At 52.6% G+C, this 27164-nt stretch overlaps 2 protein-coding genes across 2 annotated transcripts in view; one reads left to right on the forward strand and one right to left on the reverse strand.

Moving 5' to 3' along the window:
- The window catches only part of TEX11 (testis expressed 11), a gene marked incomplete at its 5' end in the record, with an annotated part of 29115 nt that extends 26317 nt beyond the window's left edge, over positions 1-2798 (forward strand). Inside the window, 3 exons of the mRNA XM_029959183.1 lie at positions 490-610; positions 1325-1489; positions 2505-2798. Of these exons, the coding sequence (XP_029815043.1) occupies positions 490-610; positions 1325-1489; positions 2505-2576 (358 nt within the window). The remainder of the gene's footprint in view (positions 1-489; positions 611-1324; positions 1490-2504) is intronic.
- A 5129-nt stretch (positions 2799-7927) lies between these two features.
- The window catches only part of DLG3 (discs large MAGUK scaffold protein 3), a 75414-nt gene continuing 56177 nt past the window's right edge, over positions 7928-27164 (reverse strand). Inside the window, exons 13-25 of the mRNA XM_018070595.2 lie at positions 25563-25636; positions 23257-23447; positions 22662-22776; positions 18921-19097; positions 18160-18235; positions 17472-17571; positions 14589-14630; positions 13807-13857; positions 12896-12997; positions 12548-12720; positions 11871-11980; positions 10810-10901; positions 7928-9098 (exon numbers count right to left, since the gene is read on the reverse strand). Of these exons, the coding sequence (XP_017926084.1) occupies positions 8992-9098; positions 10810-10901; positions 11871-11980; positions 12548-12720; positions 12896-12997; positions 13807-13857; positions 14589-14630; positions 17472-17571; positions 18160-18235; positions 18921-19097; positions 22662-22776; positions 23257-23447; positions 25563-25636 (1410 nt within the window). The 3' untranslated portion in view covers positions 7928-8991. The remainder of the gene's footprint in view (positions 9099-10809; positions 10902-11870; positions 11981-12547; positions 12721-12895; positions 12998-13806; positions 13858-14588; positions 14631-17471; positions 17572-18159; positions 18236-18920; positions 19098-22661; positions 22777-23256; positions 23448-25562; positions 25637-27164) is intronic.

Below are 27164 nucleotides of genomic sequence, written 5' to 3' on the forward strand. Positions count from 1 at the left end.
GGTACCTGGCTCTCTGTCAGCTGTTCCTTATGCAATCTGAAAGACAATCTGGTGTATGTTCTTTCTCACTTGTGTCCCACAAAGGATTTTTTTCCTCCTTTCCAGTTTCCTTGCAGTAACCCCTGGGCAAAGGCAACTGTTAATGTTGCCTTTCTCACTTCACACTGAGGAAGACAGACCTGTTTTCAGAAGCCATGTGTTTGGTTTTGATTTTCTGAGGGTTTCCTTCTGTGTTAGAGACCAGCAATGAAAATAATTAAGTACTGCTTGCCTCTCTTGGCTCTGTTTTTGCATAGTTTGTTTGAGTGAGATCTGATACAGGAAAATGGATGTTTCTGCAACAAGAATGTGAGTGTAGTAAGCACCAAGGTAGACATGTCTGTCTGACAATCACAGAGCCATAACACAGTGTGCTGCTGATACTAAAAAGTAGCTGTTTTGTGCACATGGTATTGAATGTTTCCTCTTTTGCTCTCTTTCAATTCTCAGCAAATGCTTACATAGCTTGATTAATATTTCTTTGCCGACTGGATTAACAGACTTGGAGACCTGTGTCCTGCAGGAGGTGTGGGACTACTTTGAAGATGCTCTGAGTGTAGTCAGCAGCACAGTAAGTTGAACAGGAAGCCAAGAGATGGGAGATGATCCTGAGCACACTGGAAAAAAATTCTCATGAGACTGAGAATAATTAGTAAAATGAACATTCTATACTGTTACATGTGGAGCTGCTAAGACTTCTTCAGTAAAAGATACACCAAAATTACCTCAAAAGAAATGTCTCTTGGATATTTATGACTGCATTACAAATTTCCCTGGATTTTGCAAGGGTTTTTTAGAGATATTTAAGGCCAAATTTTCAGTGGCTATTTTAGAAACATCTTGAGCTAGAAGATCTATCTTTACTCCTCTTGCTTTCTACGTTCTTATGCTGAGTATGTGTTTTAAATGCAGATTACTTTTTCAGATCAGTTTAAACCATCTAAAATTTGGATACCAGTCTTGCTTTTTTTCTAATCTCTTTTTTGTTAAATGTATTTGGGAACTTACTATGTTACTGTTTTTTCTAAATTACCAAGAACTGGATTCCTGTGCTGTCAGTCCTTGTGGTACCTCTTGCCTTGTTTTCTGTGAGGACAGGTGTATGGAGAGTAAAATCTTTCTTTCAAAAAGCATTTCTTACCCAAGGAATTGCCCTTGGCTTAGGAGGAAAAAATCCGACTGTTTTCCCACTCTGAAACTGAACTCTAACACACTCTTGACTTGTCAGTTTTAAAGTGAAGTTTCTATTTTCTGATGAGCTGCTGTTTCTGGTTTGCCACCCCAGAATGCTTACCCAGAGATGGAGATCCTTTGGTTGATGACAAGAGCCTGGAATACAGGAATATTTCAGTATACTGTTGGTAAATACAAGGAAGCTGAGCAGTGGTGTGGATTGGGGATGCGTTTCCTCAATCATTTAGGATCTCTGAAGAAGAGCTATGAGGGCCATGTAAGTGTACACAGGGGGATCTGAGGATGTGGGATTGGATGTCTGGCCTGAATCTGAGATGTGGATCTGGGTGAAGAAACCACTAGTGATGACATCTGAAGAGTTTCAGGAGAAGCATGGTACCTAAATATTTTGGGGGAGCCTGATGCTAGAAGATTTTTTCAAAGTGAGGCCAGAAAGGTTTTGACAGACAATAGAAAGAGTAATATAATGTCCTTTTATTGGAAGGATGATTTAAGTGGCTGACTGGAAATAAACTTCATTTGTGCCATGGGAGAACCCTTGTACCTTTGCCTGCTTTAACTAAAGTCAAGGTGCTGTACCAGCTTACTTAAGTCAGCTGTTGTATGAATACTTTGAATCTTGGTTTCTGGTATAATCTAATGTTTTATAAATGAGGTTTAAGCTGATGTGAATGAAATCCTTAAAGCTCATCTTTTCAGGTGTAGCTTAGCCACTTGTGTGAGGGAGAAATTTCAGAGCCAGTACCTTTGTAGATGACACTTTGCAATGACACTTTTTTTTTCAGTCTGTCACAAGTAAGCTTCTTTCTACAGTTTTTGGCTGGTGCTCCTGTCTAGATTGCAACACTGCACAGCCTGACTGGTGTCACCTTTCATTCTCTTATGCACAGTCTGGGCAATCAAGGGCTGGCTGTAAATCTAAGACCATTTTAAATATGTCAGTTAAGACAGTAGGAAATTGAGATCACTCCCTTCCAACCTCAACATCAACTCCCAGCTTCTGTGATTTGGTGAACAGGTTTATTCACTGATGTAAGACTCAGATATAAACTACTCTTTATGACACCTTTATTAGGTTGCACTGATTTAACTGTTTTTTAATAAGCTATTGTATTTAAACCTGAGCCAAAATCTTTACATCAACCTGATATTTCAGGTTTAGAAGCTCCCACTTATTCCCTTGCTTCTGTTTCCTGTCACTTTGTTATATCTAGTTGAATGATACAGCTTTATCCATCCTTGCTGACAACTCTGGTGCTTATATTCTGCAGATGATTGGTCTTTATAGTGAGGTTCTGGACAAACTGGACAGAGCAAAAGGATTTATTCCAAATGAAGAATAATGAGAGGCACAACTGCAAAAAAAAGGACAGCAGTCTCTCTTGGAAATGTTCTGCTGAATAAAAGAACCATTAGCTCTGCAAAGGCACGAGGTCATGGGAGCAGTGGAAAAGAAACCAGGATCTCCTTCTTGTTGGCAAAGAAGTTATGTACTTTTTAGGAAGTGTTTATTCAATAAATGTAATTGTTTCCCTCTAGGGAATAATTTTCATTCTCCTGAGCTATTTAACAGTTAGAAATAAATATTTAACAGTTAGAAATAAATATTTAACTTTTTCATGAGATGCGTCTGCTGTTGTGTAACAGGCTGCTTTAAGTAGGCTGATTTTAGTAGAAAGTGGCGGTGAGAATGATAAAAGTATTCCAGAAGTATTCCATCTCCTCTGGATGTCATAGCTGCCTTGCTGCATAAATATTTATCAGGTCACTTCAGCTTTCAGCCCATTTCAGCATGGACAAGAATTCAGAGCTGGTTGCTGCTTTCACAGGCAGTTAGGACAGACTGTGAGCTCAAGGAAAAAGCTGAGGCTTTCACTGGCACTGGTTCTGGGCTGCTGTGAGGGCTCCACCCTCCCTTTGAGCTCACTGAGTGCGTCCCAGGCAGCCCTTAATTGTTGTTCTCAGTTCTGACTTGCACACACACATGAACAGGTAAAGGTGTCACACTGGACCGGGTGACAAAGGTCATGTTTACCCAGGAAGTGTCAGCAGGTAATTACATACAGCCACAGAAGGAAGCATTAGATGTGGGTTTGCCTACAGCCGGAATTGTTTGAATATTTTCCTTGGAGGTACTCAGTTTGATTTCTTTTATGCTACAGATTTCCCTAAGGAGGCCAGATCAGATCAGCCACAGGCTCTGCTGATAGTACTCACCTCTTCTCTCCAGATTTTCACATGGCACATTTTATTCCAGGCTGAGCATTTACACAGGGTTTAAGTAGGGCAAGAATTCCTCTCCTAGCTGAATCAGACTTAATTAGCTGCATTTGCAGTGGCCGTTCCCAGTAGGCAGCTTGTGTGCAATCACTCTGCTTTGCAGGTGTTTGCTGGTGTAGGTGCAGGCTGGTCCAGGTTATTTTTCTGGGCTAAACGTTGCTTTATAGTTCAGCAGCCCATCCAGAGTGACTGTGGGTTATAAATCTTTTTAAGCCAACAACAGCTGACTTGGAAGAAAAAAAAAGCAGTGCTGCTCTTTCCTCCCCCAGTCTTCTCTTTTCATTGTTTTCTTTCAGCTAAGAGAGCCCGGGTGCTCATCCCTGGGTGTGCACAGATGGCTCCAGGGGGTGGCATTGCACTGGTAGTTTCCGATTTACACATCACTGTGGAAGCTGCAGGGTGTGCTGGATACCGGTTCTGGAACTTGCTTCTGAGAACACAAATGGATCCTCTAGGGCAGGAGGTCACAAATTTCCCCCCTTTCTGTATTTAGTGCCCTGTCTTCCCCCCCACACCAATCTGATAATTTCGTGACTGTTTGGAGAGGAGCCCCTTCTACCCCCTCTCACCTGGAGGAGGTGGCTCTCCAGCAGCTTTCCATTGGGGATGCACCTCGGGCTGCCTCCCCCCACACACTCTGGGAAGAGCTTTGCTGTTGTGGCTGATTGAGCTGTTGAGTGTTCTGGAGGGGCAGGAAGGAAGAGGGGCCAGCCTGGCCACCAACACCTAGAATTGAAGTGGTCACAGCAATCAAGGTAATTGGCAGAGGGCTGAAGCTCATTAGGGGATTGGGCAGAAGCTTTTGTCAAGCAGTGCACTGAACTAAGGGAGGAAACACCACGATCATCCCTGTGCTGAGCCAAGTGTGGCCCCAACAAGGGATTCCAAGTCTCACAAGAGCTCCTGTGTGCTCGTTCCACTAAGAGATGGTGCTGCACCCACTGACCCCAACAACGAAATGTTTTTCCTTAGGGTTAAAAAACCCCAAAGTTAAACATAACCCTCATTTTGGAGGAAAGGGATATAAATAAATACTATAAGTCAAGGGGAACCTGAGGATTCTTCAAGGAAAGAGACACCTTTGACATGATGATAACTTTACCTGCTGCACAGCCACGGATCCTGCTGTGACATCCTGAGGAGAGCAGAGAACAGCAGTCCTTGAAGGTTGTGCTGCCAAGCATCATTAGCAACAAAGGGCTATCCAGGTTCCCCCAATCTCAGGCATCCAAGGGAAGACAATTTTTCAGAAAACTCTAATCAAATTCCTTTAAAGCCCCTCTTCCAGTAGGCTCACAGATCCTGTGCTCCTCTGCTTAACCAAGGCCAAGACAGTTAATTATCCAGAGCTGCAGAGAGAAGCACAGACATGTTTCTCTGCAGCACAAGCAGCTTATGGTCTAATTTTCTAGAGGTGTCTTAGGGCAGATTAGTTTCATGCCTCTTCCAGGCAGCTGTAGCAGGACATCTTGGCAGAGAGAACCATCCCCCTACACTTCACAACGAGACAGGACCATTAACAGGACAGTGCTCTGCACTTGTTTGGTCCAGGACTTTGCAAAGGTCCTGGTAGCCAGAGCTATTTGTCCTCAGCCAGAAAAATAGGTTGTTAAAACCCTGAGATTAGCTCAGCTGGTTAGAGCGTGGTGCTAATAATAAAAAGCTTTAACAGAGCAAGTTCTTCCTTCACACCACACTCATTCTCTTCCCATGCCGGTTTCTCTGCCAGTGGTTGTCTCCGCCTTACAGGAGTGACAGGGTTTATTTGAGAACATAACCCCGTGTTCCTCTCCCCACTGGAACCTGAATGTTTCCTGTCACAGCAGATTGAGATGACACATCAGCTCAGGACACATCCTGGTTTGCCCAGGGAGGAGTGGCTGCAGATCCATGAGCTGCCCCTGTGGCAGCCAGCAACAGGCAACGTTTCTGTGATGCTTCATCATTCCAAGTCTGTCATTAGGCAAGCAAACAGTTGGATTTTTGAGAGTGGTACTGCTGATGTCAGATCTGCTTAGCACCTGTTTGATCCGCTGGGGTTTTGTGGACAACCACCACCACCAGAAGGTGGATCTGATCAGCTAAAGGAGTTTCTAAACGGTGTTTAATTTGTCCAGTGGGCTTCATAAACTGTGAACTGTCTGCAAACTGTATGCCCATGTGCTCAGTCAATGCTCCTGTTCTCCTGAAACCTCAATATGCTTCTCTTGTGTGCTGTTTGACAAGAAAAAAGGAAATATAATATTTAAAAACCAAACCCCTCTCACCTTTCCATTAGCTCAGCTAAATGACAAAGCGGATTCGGGCAAGAATGTAGAGTGACACCCTACTCACCCCATCTGTCTTCCAGTGAACACTCTTTTTTTCTGCACTTGAAGGTATTTAAAATGATACTAGTTGTCTTTACAGCTTCTTTCTCCTCTCTGATATCTGACCAGCGTGTTAAACTGTAAAAAGAAGCTCTGTATTGTTTAGACTATGTATTTACTTTGCAGTCTTCATATTCAATACAGGAACAACTATGTAGTAACATGTAAACCCTATTATTTGCAAAGCAACCTCCCCACAATTCAAACTATGACCCAAAATACACTTATGGTGTCACATCATCAGGCCAGACTCAACCTGTGTTACAACATCCCAACCACGAAAGAGCTTTTCAGTGGCCTGGTTACAGGCCCAGCCACTTTCTTTCTTTTATTTTCTCTTTTTTTTTTTTCTTTCTTTCTTTTATTTTTTCTATTTCCTTTTTGCATTAGGCAAGTTCTCAGTGACCACCTTTTGTAGTAAAAAAAAGCAAAAATTTTTTTTTTTTTTTAAACCCCTGTCAACACTTCAGTTTGCCATGGAGGGACCATATCAACACGTGCTAAGATCACCAACAAACCAGATCTGGCATGCAATGAAGGACTCTACAAGAAGGTCTCAAAGACAGAGTTCTTTGCAACTCTCTGTTTATTAAAAATATATGTCTCCTTGGAAGAAACACTGTTAACCAACTACTGTTGTCATGATCGATTCGATACTGTCAGCTATGCCATGGAGTACATCATCTTTTTCTCCACGTGACTCGACAGAGGGAGACAGGCTATTAGGAAAAAAAAAAGAAAAAGGAAAAAAAAATACAGGAATGGTGTGACTAGCACCTTAAGGACTTTTGTTTGACTTACTCCACTTCTCCAGGGACCGACATTTGTAGCAGCCGGAGCAGGAGCAGCGGGGCAGGGGGTGGATGCTGAGCGGGAATCCATTGCCAGAGTTCCATGTGCTCCTTTAAGGTCGGTCCCCCGACAGCAGAATCCTTCCTGCCCTCCACCGCGGCTGCGTCTGTGTCCCGCCTCCTGTCCCCAGAAGCTGCTCAGTCCCTGCAGGGCTCCTTGGGATGCAGGAGGGGCAAAGAAGGGCTTCTCCCCAGACAGCACAGGGACAGTCCTACAGTTCCTGCTCGCACTGACAACCACGGCCTGTGTGTGCCAGGCAGACTGACACACCCATTGCCTTTGGGAGAGGGGACCAGCACCCCGTGCCCTCACCCATCCCTGCCAAACAGGAGGAGAACACTTACCTGCTCGTGCTTGTGCAGTGACCTCTGCCCTGGTGCTCGGCCAGCTCTGTGCAAGGTGGGAGTGCTCGTACCTGCACAGGTGCCCAGCAGCACAGCTCCTTCTCAAAGGCCACACGAGTGTCCCCCCGGCTTCACACAGGGTCTATTCCCACACTGGAGCCCTCACTCAAGTATGGAAACCAAGGTGTCCTCAAGGACAGACATGTCTCAGCTCAGGGCCAACAGTCTGGGTGCTCACAGTTGTCTCACTTGAAAAATCCCAGTGCCCAGCAGGAGGGGCAGCTCTGCACCCCCTGCCCTCAGCCCTGCCCGCACTCGGCACCACCTCGGCCTTCTGGGGGCACCCCGAGAGGGGGAGCAGAGCCCAGTTTTGGAACAGGATTCGTGCAGAGGTGCCAGAGACAGAACCAGGCAAAGGTGGCCACGCAGTCACCCGCCAAGCCCCAGCTCCCAGCAGGCGAGGTCCTGCCGTGCTGGAAGGATGGGCCTCCCACTGGGAAAGCCACCACTGGCACCTGCACGCAGCAGAGCCAGGGATCCGGCATGGAGCAGGGAAGAGAGGAAGTTTTTTCAGTTCTGTTACTGATTTGGAAAATGTGAGTGTCCATCCAAGGCACAGCTGGGGGCTTTTCCTGCCAGTGGCTAATGCAGAAGGGAATGTCAGTGTGCTGCCACGAGCTAGAATGGGTCATTTCACCTGCACCCACAGGTACAGGGCCAGTCCAACATCCCAGGTTTTCCACAGCAACACAGGACAGTGAGTACATTTGTTCCATGTGGCCAGTAGAGTATTTCTTAACTAAACACCACAGATCTAGATTCTATTTACAATAGAGCCAGCTTAAAAAATAAGTTAAAAAACTGGATTTTATACCCATTCAGTTCATTATTAACAAGAGAAAAATGGAATAATAATAATAATAATAAAAAAAAAAAAAAGCCAACACAACAACACAATATGGTTTTGGTTTAAAATCAGCTTAAAAAAATAGAACCAAAAGGAAACCTCTCATGCAAACACATAAGGTGGTGTGTAAAACAATGTGCAATTTAATATGTAGTATCATCCATTCTCTTGCTCCGCAGCCTCCTGCTCAGTCTCTGTCTCCCAGCCTCTCTCAGACCAGCTGCTGCTCCTTGCTCTGGTCCCTCCTGCACAGGCAGTACCAGTCTCTGCTCTGCCTCAGACCCAGGGTGGCTGCAGGGAACTGGCCTGGATGGGAGATGCTTCCAAAGCACCTGGTACCGTTTTGAGCTCTTCCTGCCCAAGTGGACTCCCTACGCCCAGTGGTTGGGACAGAGGAACTGAAAGAACCTTGCAATAACACAATACCTTTCCAGAGAGGTCCCTCAGGTTTCCTAGTCCACATACATATATATATATAATATATATATAATATCTCTCTATATATTATATATAAATTACATATACAGATAAATAAAATGCTTTCTGCTGCCCGTGTGTCGCACTGTTCAGAGCTGCTAGACAGTCACACTTGGAAAAATGCCCCTGGAGCTCTGATACCAGCTCATGTTCAGAGTCCATTGTTTCACTTGTTTCTTACATTAGTCCTTATCCGCCTCCTCCCATCTTGATTCTTTGTTTAGTTAATAATAATAATAATAATAATAATAATATAATAATAATAATAATAAAAAACGACCTTGAATGGGTTCTCATCTGTCTCTAATGGAGCAGTGGGAAGGTCCATGCAGGAATGGTGGGAACAGTCACGTGATGAATGATATGAGTTCATCCCAACAAAAGAAACAGGACTAGAAAACTCAATTTTGCGACGATCTAAAAAAGGGGGCAGGAATAGTTTTCATATCCCTCCCCCTCAGGGCAGAGGGCTTGGATGGGTGGGACTTCAGAGATCTTCTGCTCACAAGGAAGCAGGTAGGGGACATCTTCAGAGCTTCTCTGGGGACGGGACCCAGATGTAGTGCCCGGACTGGTCCTCAATGATCTGTTTGATTTTGCTGTAAATCTCTTCAAGAGAGTCTCCTTGTACGATGGCTGGAAGAGGAGAGAACAAGCAAGACCTTGAGCATCAGGCAGCACTTCCCTTCCCTGCCATGAGCTGCAGGAGGACCTTCCCTCTGTCCCGAAGGGGCTGGAGGGCACAGCCAGCAGGGACTGAACCGTGTCAGAGGAGCTGCAACAGCCCCACTGTGACACAGAGGGTTAAACCAGCACCTCCCCGGGGATTAGCCAGCACTGATCCCAGCTGGCAGAGCTCCTCAGTGTGTGCAGGGCTGGCTGGGCTCTCCACACCAGGCTGCTAATCAGCTTTGCAAACTGTGTCAGGCACCGAGGCTGTGGGTGGGCCTGGCACTGCCACCGCCACTGCTGCGCCGCGGTGAACCCGAGCGAGGGGAGGCAAGGCTGGGGCACATCAGTCTGCCCTGAGGTGCTGGGTTGGTCTGTACTCTCTGGTTGGCTGCTGAGGGCTCCTTCTGTTTGCTGCTTCCCCTGCTGCAGGCTGAGGATTGTGTGCTGTCAGGCCGGGAAAGGCCACGGCACGGCCGCTCCCAGCAACTCTGGCTCAAAGAGCAGCGACGGCCTCACTGCCCAGCACAGACACAGCACGAAGCACTTCACTGTGCTTCCTGCATCACAGGGACATGCACATGGGGGGCCAAAGCTTCCTGGTAATCCAGCCTGTCTCTGTACTCTCCAGCATCTCTGTTCCCTCATTTTAAGTTGCTGGCACAGAACTTGTGACAGTGACCATCTCTCTGCCCATTACCCAGTTCCTTCAACACGACATTTCAGCCAAGGGTGTTCCTTCCCCAGGTCACCCTCAAACTCACCCTCCAAGGGCACAGTGGTGTGCTGAGGGCCTGCAAAACTGCAGCACAGCCCCCTGGAATAACAGCCAGCAGCTCTGAAGCTGCTGCCCAGGACAGGTCTGGGGAAAGCTCTTACCCTGTTTCTACCCAGACATTTGTTCATACAAGATCAATTTTTGAAAAAGGTTCTGCTTGGGATTTTTCCCAGTAGCTGTTAGGTGGGTAATACAGGGTTTGGCAGGATTATGACTCCTCAGCTTTAGAATTAACAGTTACTGCTCTGAAGAAAAGATGGAAGACCAGTTTCTCTGCGTCTTTGCCTGCCCATGATTTTCCACAATTAATCATGTTACAAACATTAGTTCCTTAATGCACAAGGATGCCTATGTCATGAGCAGCTCATCTCTACAGGCACAAAGTGCCAGCAGCCCCAGCCTCACTCTTCAGCAAAGACTACTTAGGAAGTCAGCCAAACTTCCAGTCTTTTTTGGGAGATGTTTTGTAATAACTCAGGACAGTCTCCACTATTTAGGTCACTAATTTTTTATCTTTCCTCTTTAAAAACGACACTTCCCTCTTTTTGAAAATGCTCCCCTTTTCCCCACGCAGGGAGTTTATTTCCTGGAGACTTGCAGCACCCTGAATCTCTGCTGTGCTTCCCCTTTAGTAGTACTAAAGTTGGCAATAAGCTTTCACAAACTCAGAAAATTCTGCCTGACAACTCATCTCCTTCTCTACAGCTGGTTTACTCTTATCCACTGATCTTGGAGCAGTCCCCTTGCAGAGCCCTCCTGGCAAACTGCCATTTCTTTTTTGCTTTGATGAAGCTGGATGTTTTCCCATGACCCCGCAGTGAGACAGTGCTGGTAGAGAGGTCACAGCTGTCAGATGGAAAAATGAAATAAATCAGATACAAGCCTGCTCAGGACACTCACCTGTAAAATATTCTCCAAACTCTTGCTCAAGTTTCATGGCTTTATCAAAGACCTTGTTGGCCTGTTCATACGTCTGTCTCCGGTTCATCTCCCTGCCATGCACAAAAAAACAGAAACTTGTAGTTCTTTTTCTTCGCAATGAACAGAACCAAAAATAGCCCACAGAGCCAGGGTGCCTGGGAATCCTGTGCTCATAGGAATGGAAGCTGTGCAGGACCCAGCTCTCAAAGGCAGGGCCCTTCCCCACGTGCTCCAGGCTGCCTTGGCACTTCATCTCAACTTCCAACTGTTCTTCCCACTGCCACCACCTCCCCCCTTCACCACGGCACAGGAGTGAACTCAAATCCAGACAATTCCCTGAATTTGCAAGACCACTGCAGAAGTCTCCCAGCTTTTCCAGAGCCTGTCACCACCCTCCTTGCCTAGGTTTCCTCATCTTCATAAAACACCCAAATAAGCAAATTGACCCCTTCTGGCTTGAGAAGGGGTTATCCCAGCAGAGTCTCTTCTGATCTCAGAGTCAGTCTCAAGCTGTTGAACCTCCTCACAGATATTGTTCTCTGCTGCTCAGAAGAGTTGAAACCTCAGCTCTTACATCCTTTCCAGCTTGCACTATCCCAGGCCAGAACAACAAGACAGGCAGAAGGTCCCCTTAGGCACATAGGAAGCATCCCCTCTCTGTTCCCCAGGGCTGTCCAGGCTCAGCCACCACCCAGCTGTGATCCAGCACTACAGGCTCTCAACAGCTCTTCTGGGCCCAGGTGAGCAGTTTACACCAGGCACATTTGGGAGCATTTTTACATTTCCCATGGATGATCCTCTTTGGGATGAATGAAGGGCTTTAAGCCAGAGAAATCCAGAAAGCCTGGATGCACTATGGCATTAGATGTGGAGGGACATCACACAGACAGCAATGGGCCCAGCTCCTACTTAACAAGGGACAAGTTCAGCACCAAAAGCAACCTCTGCTGCTTTCTAAAAAGTAAAGGCAGCAGACACAGCCCCCCAACGTGCCAGAGCTCCTTGCCCTGGAGTGGCACAGAACACGGTGCTGCACTTACATGAGAGCTTCGATGGATTTTGGTTTGATGAAAATGGCAATGGGATACAGTTGTGCTTGTCGCAACCTCTTGATAGCATTGCCAGACACATCCAGGATGCAGTGTTTCCCCTGGAAAGGAGACAGCTGGGATCAGACCTGCCCACACATTCTACTCTGTGCAGAAAACAGCTTGCTCATACAGATGTGCTTACAAAGGAGAGGAGCCACAGAGATGAAACCCCAGTCCTCAGACACAAGCCAGCTCCCAGTGGCATCATGTTCCTGCCTGCTCAGGGCAGGACAGTACCAATGCAAAAGGACTAAATTTTTGCCTGGACATGTGAAATGATTTACAAGCCCTTGGTAACTCCAGCACTCCTGCAGAGGAATGCTGCTGCTTTGAGGGCAGTCAGGTACCTTTGTCCTGTGAACTCCCAAGCACAAGGCTGGTGCCACCAGTGCTGGGCTTTCGGGCGGAGTTTGGATGACAAAGGTATGACAGTGAAGTAGAGTAACACGGCTGAGAAAAGCAGCCACATGGCTTGGCAGGACTCAAGGGAGGAGAGGCTCGTGCCACACTTACTTAATGTGGTCACAGCCCTTCACTAACAACACAGGGAAAGGAGAGGAACTGCTGAATGTGTATGGTTTCAGGCTGGTTGTGTCCCAGTCCCAGGAATGCCACCTGACACTCACCCTCTCTGCCACTGCTCGCACTGACTGAATGCTGGTCCCATAGAGATTGTCATTGAACTGCCCAGCCTCTATGAACTTGTTGTCCTGGATGTCTTTCTCCATCTGTTCCCTGGATACAACAAAGTGGTAGTCCTGTCCGTCCACCTCGTTCTCCCGCCGAGGCCTGGTAGTGTCTGGAGGAGAGTGGGCACCAAGAATGAACCCGAGTGACACACACCAAACCGGGAGGGGGAAAACCCACCAGTGCTCCCGGCCCCCTCCCCATGCTGTGGGTGAGACCCCACAAGCAGCAGAGCCCCCACCTTCCCCTCCCTCCAGCAAGAGCACTGAATGTCAGCTGGGACTTACGGGGCACGCAGGAACCAAACTTGTGTGGGAATTCCGAGATGAGGTCATCGTTAATTCGGTCCTTTGTTGGCCCCAGGATGATCACCGGCCTCGCATAGTGAACTGTGAACAAGAGCCACAACCTGAGGCCCCACCTGTGCTGCGGGCAGCTGACCCTACTGCCACCTTTGGCATCGACCTGCCCTCTCCCTCCTGGCAGTGGGTGCTCTTGCTCACATGGGCACCCAAAGGTGCCTCCTCCGTGCGAGTTTATCTCCTCCTGGTCACGGTCAACATCTCCTTCCCATCTGACCCAAACCATCTGCGTGGCCCCGGGGAAGGTGCTGCAGGTCTCCAGGGTCGTGGATCAGCAAAGCTGCTCCCTTGCTTGGGGCAGGAGCCAGGCAACCAGGACAGCTGGGTGAGGATGCCATGGAGCTGGGGGAGTGATGGGAGCCTAAAAGTCAGATCCAGCTTCTGGCAAGAAGAGACCACCGAGGCTGGGAATATTCAGCCTGCAAAAGGGTCTGCAGGGATTGAGCATCAAGCAGGGTTACAGGCTGAGGGCCAGGGGAGGAGGGTTGCTCTGCAGCAGGGACCTGGTCTGAGGCAGGAAGGGATAATCCTGTCCTCAACTGAGGACTAAAGCCCAGCTCAGTTTTAGCTCTGGATCTCTCCCTTGGTCTTGCAGACCACGTCACAAGTCTTTTCTGTTGATTGAAAAGGGGCAGTCAAGGTTGGGGAGAGCCCAGCAAGGCAGCTGCACTCCTGGCTCTCCTGCTGCACACAACACACGAGACTCCACTTGTGTTCACCCGGCATGGTGCTGGGATGGCAGGAGGGGAGGAGGGCACCCCGGCCACCCTGGCTGGGCTGGGGACACAGGTGGCCACGCTGGAGCAGGAGTGGGGCAGCTCAGCACCAGGACTTACTTTCTTGCCGTGTCACGGGCTCGTACGACAGGATGGTGTCCTCTTGTCCTTCTGCAACAGAGCCAGGGAGAGGCAGGTGAGCGCTCACAGCAGCTCTCCAGCCCCTCTGCACCCATGAGAAGCTGACTCCTGCCCCTCCAGACTCCTGCAGCTCTGGGGACACTCCAGGCTGCCCACATCATTCCACCCATGGATGTGGAGCATGACAGGCATGCAGTTACCAGCCCTTGAGCCACTTCAATTATTCATGTCCCAGCTCTGGTTCAAGACTCCTCTTTCCCTCCCCACCGCTGCAGGCTCTGGGCCCATTGGAATGTACCATCCTCCCTGCAGGGTGGATGGCGGGTGTGCTGCAGGTATTTAGAGGACCTGCTGGGGACAAAGGGAGCATCTGCTGCAGCTGGATCCCATGTTCTTGTACAGGTTTGGGCTCCAGGAGTCACCTATGCTACAGACCTGGCCTCTGGCCATCGCTTCCTGCAGCGGGCACCGAGGATGGGTGACCACCATGGACTGGGAACCCACCACCCAAGCTTGGAGCAGAGCCCTGCATCCAGGAGTGAGCAGTGGAGCAGGCAGGTTTGTTCCTGCTCCCCAGCCCCTGCTCTCCCTGGCTCCCAGGAGGGAGCTGGCCGCAGCATCTGTGTCACCAGCAGGAAGGACCAGCCTCCGAACAGAACCACCACTGGGACAAGACAAGATGGAAGTGCCAGAACGTGCACACTCATACAGGGACACACACACACGTACACGGGCTGGGAGAGCAGGTGAGACACACTTACTGGAACTGCTCTCGCTGTCACTGGTGTTTGATGTCACGCCCTCTGCAAAGCAACCAGAGAGATCCCCTTCAGAAGGAGCATGGGTGGGAGGCACAGGGGCACCCAGGCTGTCACCCAGCACTACTGATCCAGGGCAGGACAGCACTGGCCTCCCAAAAAACCTGTGCCCCAGCACCCACTGGGACAAGTCTGTGCCACATGGGCAAGGGCGGCATCTTTTACCCTTTGCTGGGGAATGGGGGACATGCAGGGGGATGCTTGGCTACTCTGGGAGAAGGCAGGAATGCCAGGAGGGCTGCCTGGCAGGTGTGGGCAGACGTGGTAGTGGCACTGGGCTTCCCAGACAGAGGGAAGGTGGAGTGCACAAGGAGGAGGGTGCTGGCAGGGGGAGCAGGTGCAGCATGCACACAGCAGGCAGGGAGGGCACGGCTCCATTCTGGCACAGGGAGAGGGGAGCCTACCTCTGGGATGGGGCTGGGACGCACAGAGACAAGACAGTGACAGGATGGGACAGAGTTTGGGGCTTTGCTTGCACAGGCTGATCCTAGTGCTGCGACCACCCCACAGAGGCTTGCTGGCCACTGCCTGCCCCTGTCAGGCTCTGCACTGGTTGGGGGGTGACGAGCTTGGTGGGGACTCGCTGGGAGGGCCATGGGGCTCTCGCCAGTGTTGATTTGAAGCTCTGGGTAGTGGTAACCCAGAGGAAGGTGGGAACACCTCAAAATGCTGTCACCAACCCCACTCAGAGCAGGCCTGTCATGGTCATGGCCTCCTTCCACCCACACTGGTAGTGGCTCTGAGTGCTAAAGCAACAACCAGCCCAGCCAGGAGCAGGATGAAGAAGAGGATGAGGAGGTACAGCTCACCCTGGGTGCAGCAGGCAGCCCTCAGCTGAGCGCACTTAGGGCATGGCCAACACCCCCAAACAAGCTCCCCCATCCTGTCCCATGTGCAGCACTGGCACCTTAAGCCTTGCAGCCTCTGCCACCAGACGTGGGGTCCCCATCAGTGGAGCAGCACTCGGGGGGCTCCTCCTGCCCCACACCCAGAGAAGCACAGCTGCCCCAGCCACAGCCAGGCCATTCCCCAGGCACCGCCAGCAACGGAAAGGGAACAATGTGCATTGGAATTCAACTTACTCAGGTTCTTTGCTCCATAATAATCGTCACTTAACCCAGGGAAGTCCTGATTTCACAGACAGCAAGAAGGGAGACAGGGGGAGAGAAGAGAGCGCAGGAAAGGGGAGTCAGAGGGATGGGGGAGACAGAGCCAGACCAGCATTAGTGACAGGAGTGCAGAATGGCCCAGAGCTGCAACTGCAAGTGAGGTTAAGTGTTTTCAGAGCTGACACTATCAGCCCACTGCCAACGTCTTGCCTTGTGCAGCTGGACCCCCCACCGAGCTCACCCTCTGCCACAGAGCCCCCAAGGGCCACTCTGGATCTGGGAAGGGCAGGACAGCCCTGGCAGCATCTGCTGGCACTGAGCAGTTGCAGCCCTGATCTGCTGGCACAGGACAGGGGGGGCCAAAGTGTTTCTCCTTGAGGAGCACAGTGGCAGGGCACAGTGGCTCTGTGCTCCCCTGGCTTAGCCTGGCCACTCTGGGGCCAGGCACAGCAAGCCAGTCCTAGAACATGTGCAAGGGGACACGCTTTTCCCCACCTGCATGTGTCAGCTGCCCCCACACCCCAGTGCTTGCATGGGCTTGCAGGGGGCCCCCCTGCAAGTTGGGATGGACAGTGGCAGAGCACAAGGAGGGAGCTGGCTGTGGGTCTGTGACACAAGCTGAAAGATTGTGGCCTGCCTCATCCCTGTGCTGTATGTCACCTCACTGCAGGGTTGGCCAAAAGCAGGGCCCCAGCGAGCCCCCAGCTTCGGCATGGAGCTGACTGGAGCCCAGCCACATGGAGGCACTACTAGAGATACCCAGACACACAGACATAACCTTCAGTGCAGGCTAGAGGCTTGTGCTGGCTGCTAAGATCACTGGAAGCTGGCACTAGCCTGGCATGGACACCATGCCAGAGGGATGCAGGCAGCATCCAGAGCAGCCCAGCAACAACTCCTGGCTCTGTATGACACCCAAGGCAGCCCCAGAGGGGAGAGGATGTGCTTGCTGTGCTGGTACTGGGGCAGAGACACTGCTCTGCCTTCTCCAGAGGTGTGACGGCTTGCTGAAGGACTGGATGCAGTTTACCATCTAGGAGGAGGGGCTGGGTTTGGTGAGCAGCTCCAGTGCTGCCCACATCAGGGCTTGGGGCAACAAGCTGAATGACCTGCCTTTGCTAAGAGTCCCAGGGTGCTGCCAGACAAGAGCTGGGGACCCCCCAACATCTGCAACCAGCTACCAAAGGTGTGCCTCAGTCACAGGTGGGCAGTTCCTCCACCAGCGGGGTCACGGCTCCCCCGTGCACACAGGGAAGGGCTCTCCAGTGGGAATACAGAGCTGCAAGTCACTTCTAGGGGAGATGGAGCTGGAACCTTCCTAGGCCCTCAGCCCTGACAGGAACAGGAGAAGCTCTGCAGGAGGTAGCCAGCCCCTCACTCGGAGGGAAGCAGCCCTTGGCAGGCGGAGGGAGGGAGCAGAGCCCGCAGCAAAGGGTGGAGAGCAGGGGGAGGCAGAGCAGGGAGTCAGGTGGGTGTAAAGTCGGATGAAAAGATGAAGACATTGAACATGAGAGAAAGGAAAGGAGTGCCAGCCTGCAGCTGTTGCTGTTGTTTCAAGCTCCGGTCTCTCTCTAGCTGCTGGCACAACTGTGGAGCACAGTCCTGAAATCCAGGCAAATGCCAGGACCTCTGGCTGTGGAAATGTGCTGAATCTCTCCCCTCAGGGCAGGGCACCTGAGGGTTGCAGGCTTGCCCTCTCTGGCCAGCGGCTACTTACGTTCCTGTCCGCTGCTCTCCTGGGCCAGGTTCTCTTTGCTCTTGTAAAATGGAAACTTTCGAGAGAGGCGAAAACTCTTTTTACGTTTCGTTTTGATCGACTGAAGAACGTGGAGATGGAAGGGAGGACAGAAAAAACAATGGTGTTTAACGCATGTGGGGAAAATTAAAATGAAGAGACAATGAGGAGCTGTGTCAGGGCAGTTACCCTCAAATGAAATCATGGAGATTACATGAGAACTGTAATGCAGGAAAAAAATTAAGCATGGAGAAAAACATGTGGAAGGGATGCTGGGAAGCTGATGGGGCAATCAGCAGCTCTGCAGGGGTAGCCAGGCTGTTCTCCCTTCCTTGTTGGCATGTTAAGCACTGCTCATGAGGCATGAGGGCAGCTACCTTCATGAGCTGTTTGCAGGCAGCTCCTGGACACAGGCTCTGCTACCCCACCACTCCAACCAGGACTCCTTCCCCAATACTTCTGCACCATCCTGGACTCTTCTGCTCAATTCCTACACAGTCATTAGGGGGTTGTGCCAAGCAGATGTGGGCCTGGGGCAGGTCCAGTGACATTGCTCTTTGCTTTGGGATTGTTCCAGCTGCCCCACTGGGAGCTCTGGCTGCTGGGACTCATCCTGCCCTCGCTAGTTACCAGCTCCAGGTGCCCCGCTGAGCCCCAGATCAGCACTTACCCTGTTGGACTCAATCATGCCAGTCCTGGCGTGGAACTTCACTGTTTTCAATCGTGCTCTCTCCTTCTTTTCCACCCTGATCAGAAGTTAAAGGGGAGAAAGAGCTGCTAGTCCCATGCATGTGCCCTCCATGCTGCCCATATGGCTCCTCAAGCAGCTCCAGGCACCCTCAGGTGGTGGCCCCCTTGGCAAAGGGCAACTCCTTTCCAGGGAAGGACAGATGTGGAACTGCCTGCCCAGGGTCTGGCCCAGGCCAGTGGCTGCAGGAGCAGGACAGGGAACAAGCAACCAGCCTTCCCAGGGGGATGGAGGACAGACATGAGGCTGGCTGTGCAGACCTGAAGGCAAGGGCAGCCAGCTCCTCTGCTCTCTGTGACTTCCCACCTGATGGGACCCGGCTCGCAGAGCTGGGCAGATTGACTGAGGACACAGGGAGCAGCCCACAGTCACTGCTCTGACTCTGCTCTCACTTGGAACCCCAGGCTGGCTAACACCAACTCTCCATCCCCACAGGGACCACAGAGGGGGCTGAACACTCCCCTCCTCACCTGGAATCTCACCCAGCTTTGGAAAACACCTCCCTAGGGAGACCCGCACAAAGCCCCAGCTTGCAATCGAGGTGCCCTGCACGCTGCACAGCCACGGAGGGCAGTGCACTGCAGACCCCAGCCTGAGCAGAGCTCTCAGGGCTGCAGGGCTCACAGAGGTTGGGGGGCTCCAGGAGGCACCATGTGTGACAGCTCCTGCTGACAGACACTCACCTCTTCTTGCTGGGGATGACCCCGATCTGCTCGCTCTCGCCGTGGGGTGTGACGAGCCTGGCTTGCCACCACTCGTCATCGGAGGCGTTGATGACGTGCAGGATGTCCCCGTAGGAGAAGCTGAGCCCCTGGCTGGGCAGGCAACTGTCCCGGGTCCGGTCATAGTCAAACAGGGCTCTGTGGGGGAGCAGAGAGGAGCGATGCCTTCTCTGAGCACAGCGAGGCAGCAGCACTGCCAACCTCCTGGGGCACTGCCACCTTCACACCTCAGAGGATTTAAACCAAAACTCCATCCACCAAGGTGAGCAGTGCTGCCAGCCACCAGCACACCCCTCCGCTGGCAGGCTCAGCACACCTCCCTGAAGTGTGCAGTGCAAGAACAACAGTGCTGGGCCAAAACAGCTCGCTCCTGACCTCAGCTGCAGGAGGCACACGAACCACAGATGCACTGCAGGCGCCTGTGGTTAGAGAGCAGGTGAGGCTCACAGCAGCAGCCTGCAGGAGGGCTGCTCCCCACCGTCCCTCCGTGGCTGTGGTGTCAAGGAGCAGGATGGGGAACATCAGACCCCACTGCTGGTGGTTGCACAGGCAGAAACCACGATGGCTTTGAGCACACATTTTATGTTAGTCCAGAGCCTGTGAATTAGGAATGCATCTGAGGGTATATATATCTGCTTCCACAGCTGATTCTCTTCAGTCTCCTAAATACCTCCCCTGAGAATAGTTTATTTAGTTTAAAATTATCTTCAATATTAAACTAACCAGCTATAGAAAGGATTTTTTTTTCACTAGAAGAGCACTACTCTTCCTGCACACACTACTCGGACACATACCCATAAGCTGCTCTCAGTGGCTTCATGTGCAACTCATTTTACTATGTCAGATCTCAAACCACGTCTGCTTTAACACATCAACTGTGCAACAAACCAAACCAAGGGAAGAGTCACTAAAAATTGCCACTGCTGGCAGCACAACCCCTGTGTTTGCTTCTGGACACTGGCCCTGCTCGCCCCCTCAGCCCACCGTGAGCCCAGGCACTGCAAACGCTGGCTCACTGCTGGTTTAATCCTGGCACTAACAAGCCTTCCTCAAGCAGGAGAGACATCCTCTGCTCTGCTCATTACCATAAATCTACTGAGGAGACTGAAAGGGGTCTAAAAGCACACAGTAAATGGAAGGGCTGAGGGACCACGTGGCACATCCCCATGGAGCAGCAGAGCTGAGATGGCACTTCTGCCATGGGAGTGCTGGGCTATGAAACCTTTTGGGTCACTTGGGATTGGGTCTCAAATGGGGATGAGAAGAGGGGCTGCCCTGTGGCTTGGGGAGGGCTCTTTGGGACAAGCCCCAGTGTGTCCTATGCATCCAGATACATTCAGCCACTGGGTCAGTTCACCTTTCCCAGCTTGCTCAGGGCTGGGGCAGGTCTCGTACTTCGTCCCTCAGCACACTGGAGCCGGCAGCAAAGCACCAACGGGTGCTTTGGCTGGAGGTAAATAAGCCTTGCAGGCAGCTCCTGGCCAAAAGATAAGGCTGCATGCGGCTGGCAGGCTGCTGTGAGGCCTGTGCCGCTGGCCAAGGCCCCAGGGAACTGGTCAGGCCGGTTCCCAAACCCAGGGAAGCCCTGCCCACTCATGCACCCTGCCCTGCAGAGCAGTGCTGGGCCCGTGGCTCCTCCCGCAGCAGCCACCGACATCCCAGGACAGGCACAGCAGGACCTGTGCAAGGGCTGGACACCTGCAAAGCCGGCACACGAGGCATTTGCCTCCCCAAGGCACGATGCTCCTGCAGACCAGCCCCTGGCTGTGCTGGCACCCAGGACCCACCATGTCTGGGTGCTCCCCAGGGCGCAGGGGCCAGACTGCAGCACGGTCGCTCCGCTCTGCCCCCAGGCCAGCTCACAGCACAAACAGCCAGGAGAGCAGATGGTCTGGCTGGAGGGGAGGGAAGCAGTGCCAAGGACTCCCATGGCTTCCTCCCGGTACCCAGGCACAATGCCTGCCTGACCTCCATCCCTACCCCAGTGCTGGCAGACTTTGCCCCGCAGCAGTGCAGGCAGGTGACAGGCAGAATGTGAACATGCCTTGTCCCTGCCCATGCTGCACGGCTGCAGCTCCAGCACCCCTGATTCGGCTCCAGCAGGCACTCGGGTGCCCAGCTCCAGCCTGTCCACAGCACTCAGGATGCAGTGCAGCTGCATGGGGCTGACTCAAGCAGTTGGGTAGCAAGTCCTGTAATTGATGTCCTGTCCACAGCACAGCAGCTCAGCTGGTTTCGGGTAAACTGTGCTTGAAACTACCCCGCCCAGAAGGGCTGGGGCAGCCTGGGCGCCCAGCAGTTCTTGCAAGCACATTTGCAGGGTGTGTGTCGACCAGAGCTGGAGCATGTTGTGAAGGGCCACACTGGGGGAAAGCTCTCCCCTGGGATACCCTCTCAGCAAGGCACTGCCCTGCTCCACTGGGCATGTGTGAGGGGACACAGTGCTGTGGAGGCCTCCAAAGCCACACGGAGAGATGCACCAAGAGATGCTATGAGCAGCATGGAAGCAACAGAGAGCTCTCTGGTTCACAGGAATACTCCGATACATACAGCACCTTTCCAGGCAGGGAACAGGCTCAACTCAAGCTGGACTGGCCTAAACCTCCTCCACACATGAGGGTGTCCACAGGACAGCAGGGAAATAAGGGCAGGACTAGCAAGATGATGTTTATTCAACATAGTGCCCACTTGTCACACACCCCCAGGAAGCCCGGGGATACTAAATCAAGCAAGCTGCCTGCACAGACTTGTGGGAAGGTGTGAATTGCAGGAACCCAGAGCTGCAGCTCTCCCCTCCTGCCAGGCCAGGCTTGCATCACATCCACCATGCCTGAAGACCCCTCCACAGAGCAGCTGTGCAATGGGAGATGCAGGCTGAGGCTCGTGCAGCCTCAGCCCTTGCCATCCTTCTCACAGGGAAGAAGCATGCCCTGCTCCTGCCAGGCCCACCTGCAACAGGCTGTGCAGGGTGAGGATTTACAGGATTATTTTAATTACCAAGTTAAAATTACTCATTAGCTGTCACCCCACTGGCACTGTGGCAGGCATGAGGTGCCAGGAGGCAGGCAGCAAGCAGGGGCTGTCCTGGCTGCACAGGACTCACAGCAGGTATTGCTGCATGGCTGTTTAACCCTTGCCTGCCCCATGCCTGGCTCCAGACCAAAAGTGCAGCGAGGGCTCAGAGCAATAATCCTCCTAAGAGCTCATCTCCCATCCAGCCAGATCCTGCCACAGGAATGGCAGAAGGAGACATGGAGAAGCCTGTCTCCCTGTTAGCTGGGAGTGGTTTGAGCAGAGCACCCTGAAAGCTGCCATGAGCTGTCTGGGGCAGAAGCAAGGCTGGGTGCCCATTATTTCCCAGCTCTCCAGTGGTCCTCAGCAGGTTGGCATGGCCAGCAGCCACCCCGGGCTCTGTAGAGACACCACTGCTTTCCAAAATGGAGCAGCCCTTGGAAGAGACACTCAAGTGCAGAGCACCTAGCCTAGGCAACCCAGTGCAAAAGCACCGCTCTCCCTGCTGCACCCTCCGGATTTCGTGGTGCTTCTACAGCACTTGCTCCCCTGGCCTCTGAAACACTGTCCTCAGAGGTGCTGCACAGCCCAGGCTGAGCCAACCCTCCCTGCACCCCATCCTGTGGGGATATACCATCCCATCTGCCTCCCACTGCTGGGAGCAAGGGAATGGAGGGGGCTGAGCCTTACCTGACATAGAGGGATCTCTTCTCACTTGTCCGGAGCGAGCCAGAGCCGGAGCTCATGCTGCTGTTCATCATCTGCTCCCTCAGGTCGTGGATCTTGGACTCAAAGCGGCTGTACTCTGTGGGGAAAGGGCTGGTCAGTGCAGGCAGAGCTGCCCCCACCCCGAGTGCCAAGAGAGGCCTGCCCATGAGGCATCTTGCCCATGAGCCTGCACACGAGGGAGGGCAAAGCTAAAGAGGTTACAGCACTCTGCAGGCATCCAAGCAGGGCATCTGGAACAGGCAGGGTACCAGCTGCTCCCAACCCACCCCAGACAGGCAGCTCAGGCAAGGGCTGCCAGACCTCCACGCTCCATGAGGGAACGGCTCGGCAGGGCTCAGCAAGCTGATGACCTACAGAGCAGTTCAAAACACGCAGAGAGAGTGAGAACCCCTCCAGGAGACCATCACCCACCAGCTGGAGCAGCAAAGCACGACCGCAGAAACTGGGGGGGTCCCCACCTACTGCTCTTTTGGTAGCAGAGCCCCTCTCCCCAGCAGGCAGGGGAGGCAAAACACAGCCCCTGCCCTTGGAAGGGGAGCAGGGAAGAGGAATTCACCTTTTGCTCCTACATCCCCACGGCAGAGACTTGCAGGAAGAGGTGGGGGACCCTCCAGAAGCTGCTGGCACCTCCCTGCCAGGAGGCTGGGCAGGAGCAGCCGCCACCCCAGCACCCGCCCCGCGCCAGCCCGACCTTCAGCCGGGTGTAAAGGTCGGGCAGACACACAGAGGGTGGAGGCACCGGCCTCCCTACCCAGGGCCAGCCCAGGAAAATTTGCCAGGTGAAAAACACCAGGCAAGTTGCTGGCAATGCCACAGCTCACCCCATCAGATGTCCCCTCATACCCCTGGGCATAACCTGCAGTTATAGGTGAGAGAGGACTAGCCTTATCTCTGCTGTAAGACTTGCCTAGAAAGCCTCAAAGACCACAACCCAGCAGTTTAGAGGTGGTTTGGGTTTTAATTTTGTGGAGGGGAACACAGCAGCTCAGCTGTGGAGGCAAGTGCTCGCTGCAGAGCAGAGCCCCAACCGAGCTGCATCACACGGGGGGAGCAGCAACACTGCTAAGAAATGCTCCATGGGCTGTGTTTGGGAACCAGCCCCTCTCCCGTGGACTCTTGGTGCAGACAAATGTAGGGTTGGGGTTATGGGATGATGCAGTTTGGCATTTCCTGACTCTCCAATCGGACACGCCTGGGCATCCCTGTCCTGCACCCAGTTGCCAAAGATGCGTTTTTACTTAAAGACTGAAAAAAAAAATAAATAAAAAAGGCAAGACACACAAAAACTGCCACGTGGCACACAGAAACTCCCCAGGAAGCCCCTTCCTCTGCTATGCAACATCCAAAGGTGCTGCAACACCAGGCAGGGACAGCTTCTTAATGTGGAGATCACCAGACCCTCAGCTGTCCCACACCAAAGGGCACCCACTGCCCCACCTGCCTTTCTGCCAGCAGAGGAAAACACAGAAGCAACAAGGCATGGGCAAGGCTTATTAAGAAAATTGAATTCTGACACCAAAGCAGCATCAGGGTTTTATGGAGCTCCCAGCAGAGGGAAGTGAGCTTCATCCCACTCCACACCTTTCGCCCTGCACAGCTCATTCTGCCCCAGGATGCTCAAAAGCTCCTATATCCCAGAAGAGCATCCGTCAGGAGTGGGTACAGTTGCTTCATAAAGCCTCTTTGGTACAGAAAGGCTATTTCCCCCAGGTGTAATTGCCCTGCCAGCTACTGCCTATGCACCCCCTGCATGCAGCCTAAGGGCAGAGCTCTCAAACACCCCCACCTTGGCTGGGGCATTACATGGAAAGGGACTTTCAAAATTTTGCTGGAGTGGCCATGCTCCTTGGGTGGGGAAAAGCCCATTGGCATGACAAGAAGCACAAACCAGGCTGGTTGTGGCAAACTGAAGAAGGACACAGGGGCTGCTCTGGCTTTATCCTCTGGTAAGTGAATACAGTCCTGCCCTAGGAAGGGTCTCCCCAAGGAGACACCAACCCACACCCCGACTGTGGGAGGGCACAGAATGGAGGAGCAGCAGCCCCAAAGCAAACCCACCACCTCCCTCCCAGAGCACAGGAGGCAAGGTTACCCCAGCATAGGGCATAGGATGCTCCCAGCTGCCACCAGCACCCTCTTCATGGCATGCTAGAACAGTCTCTGAGACAACAAACAGGAGAACACCCCCAGCCAGCACTGCTCCTGCCTTTGCTCCCCAGCTTTGAGCCACTTCGCCTCTGCACGCTGGAAGATCTTCTGTGCAGCTGAAACCCTCCCAGGAAGCTTGCCCATGGCTCAGCAGGGAGGCAAGCCATGGCTGATCCCCATGGGATTGAGTGTTCAACAGGTTCAGGACACGCTTATCAAAACTGAAAAGTATGTAACAGGGGACCCGGCACCTCCTGCCGTGAGTGCCATCCAGGAGGAGGACGCAGTGCTGGGATGTTTGCTCTCCTCACTCAGCAGCTCGATAAAAACACTACTCTACCCTCCCACTGCTCTGCTCTTCCCAGGGTGTGGGTGCCCCTGGAGCTGGGACTGATTCTGCCCCGTGGGGTGAGCTCAGTGCTGGGAGCAGAACACAACTCTGCACCCCCGAGTGCAGACTGTAGACCTTTATCAGGGATCACCTGCCTGCCCCAAGGACCCCCAGAACCAGCATACGTGTGTGACACACCTGCAAACGTGCCCAGCACAGCCAACAAAGCAGTGGGGCTGCAGCTGATTTCTGGGCACCAGGAGACAGCACAAAGGAGAAGGTGCTGGTAGAGAGGGGAGCTGCGTTGGAAAGAAACGCCTGAGCGTGCAGAAAGCCCTGCATACACACGTGCCCTGCTCTCTCTAGTATCCAAACCCTCTTACCCAGGCCCGGGCAGGCTCTGCTGGGCAATCAGCAGAGTCCAGAGATGCTCAGCCACAGGCTTCAGCCCAGCCACCTGCAAAAATTACCCACAGCTTCAGTCTGGCATTTTAGTGCTGGGTTAAAGTACAGACACCTCCCTCCACAGGCCCAGGCGAGCAGAAGGGAGCACAGCCCTTCTGGGAAAAGCTTGGAAGCTTTCAGAAGTCATTGCACAGCCCTGGCACTTCCCTTTGAGCAGCCAGCTCAGAGAAACGCCATCACGTGAGTTTTAGTATTTCCAGGTGAGGAATATCAAGGCTTTGTAGCAGGAAGAGGAATTGCCAAACCCGAGTGCTGGCAATAGCAGCAGGCAAAGGTCAGCAGGAGAAGTGCTCAGAGGGAAGGGACCTCACAAAAACTCAGAAGAACCATCACTCCTCCTCCTCCTCGATGGCATGCAGCAGGGGTCAAAGGCACCGCACCAGGCAGGACAGCAGCTCCTCCTTCTAGCCTTCCTTGGTTTGGTCTTTGCTTCTTTTCCCTACTAGTGCCTGGCAGGACACCACAGGGAGGGCCCCTTGCCCCCTGAGACCTGCACAAGGTCAGACACAGAGCACACCTGCTCTCATCCAGCAGCCTAAGAGAAGCTCTACCCATGCTCAGGTACAGGAGACTGGTGCCATCCTCTGCCCCTGCTAACAGGGAGAAACTTCTCAAATCTCCTTTCCACCAGCATCTCCTCCTTTGGACATCCTACAATCCAGCCCTCCTGCTCTTCCCACAGCTGTGATGAACACGGAAAAGGCAAACATTTGGGACCACATGTCCCCTTGAGGAGGCTCAGCCTCACGCACACCCAGGAGACCTTTCTCCATGGCTCCCAGGCCTTCAAGCCTCTGGAGCACCAAGAGCAACTTCCAAAATACAACAGCCTGTATTTCACAGCACCAACGCTGCCTTCTGGGATGGCTGCAGCCTGGGTGCTGGGTGCTGCTGCCCACACATGCCAGGAGCCATCCCAGACCCAGAAAGCCACCAGCTACACAGCATTGACATTTCCTCCTCGGTCTAAAGGGGTTTGAAAACATTTTGTCCTGTTTGACATTTAAAAACCACTCTTGGTTGGTGTCTTTGCCAAATCTCAAGTGGCAAAGGGAGCCAGAAATACAAGAACATTAAGTGCTTCCTGGAAAGAAAGAAAGAAAGAAGGAAAGAAAAAAAAAAAGAGCCAAAACAAACAAACCCCACACCCACAGCACAGCCCTGAGCAGCACTAATGACTCCACGCCCCAGTGGCCTCTGCCACGGGACAGAGGAGGAACAGCAGGGACAGGGATCAGCAGGACGTTGCCCAGCGATGCCTCTGAGGAGGCACAAGACAAAGGGGTGGCACGCTGGACTCCTTGGAGAGGACCAGAACCGCTGGTGGAGGAAGCCAGTGAGGCTCAGGAGAGACCCCTTTTCCAAGGGACGGGAATGGTGCATCCCGGCACATGCACGGTGCCGGTCGGGGCACGGCACAGCCCCGGGAGCATCCCCTGGCCCCTCGCTGGCTGGGGGAGGATCCTCCCAGCGCTCCCCCTCCCAGCCAGTGGGCCACTCTCCAGCGCTGCCGTCCAGGG

This window comes from Manacus vitellinus, unplaced genomic scaffold, assembly GCF_001715985.3.
Source record: "Manacus vitellinus isolate BGI_N305 unplaced genomic scaffold, ASM171598v3 scaffold_19_pilon, whole genome shotgun sequence".
NCBI lineage: Eukaryota > Metazoa > Chordata > Aves > Passeriformes > Pipridae > Manacus > Manacus vitellinus.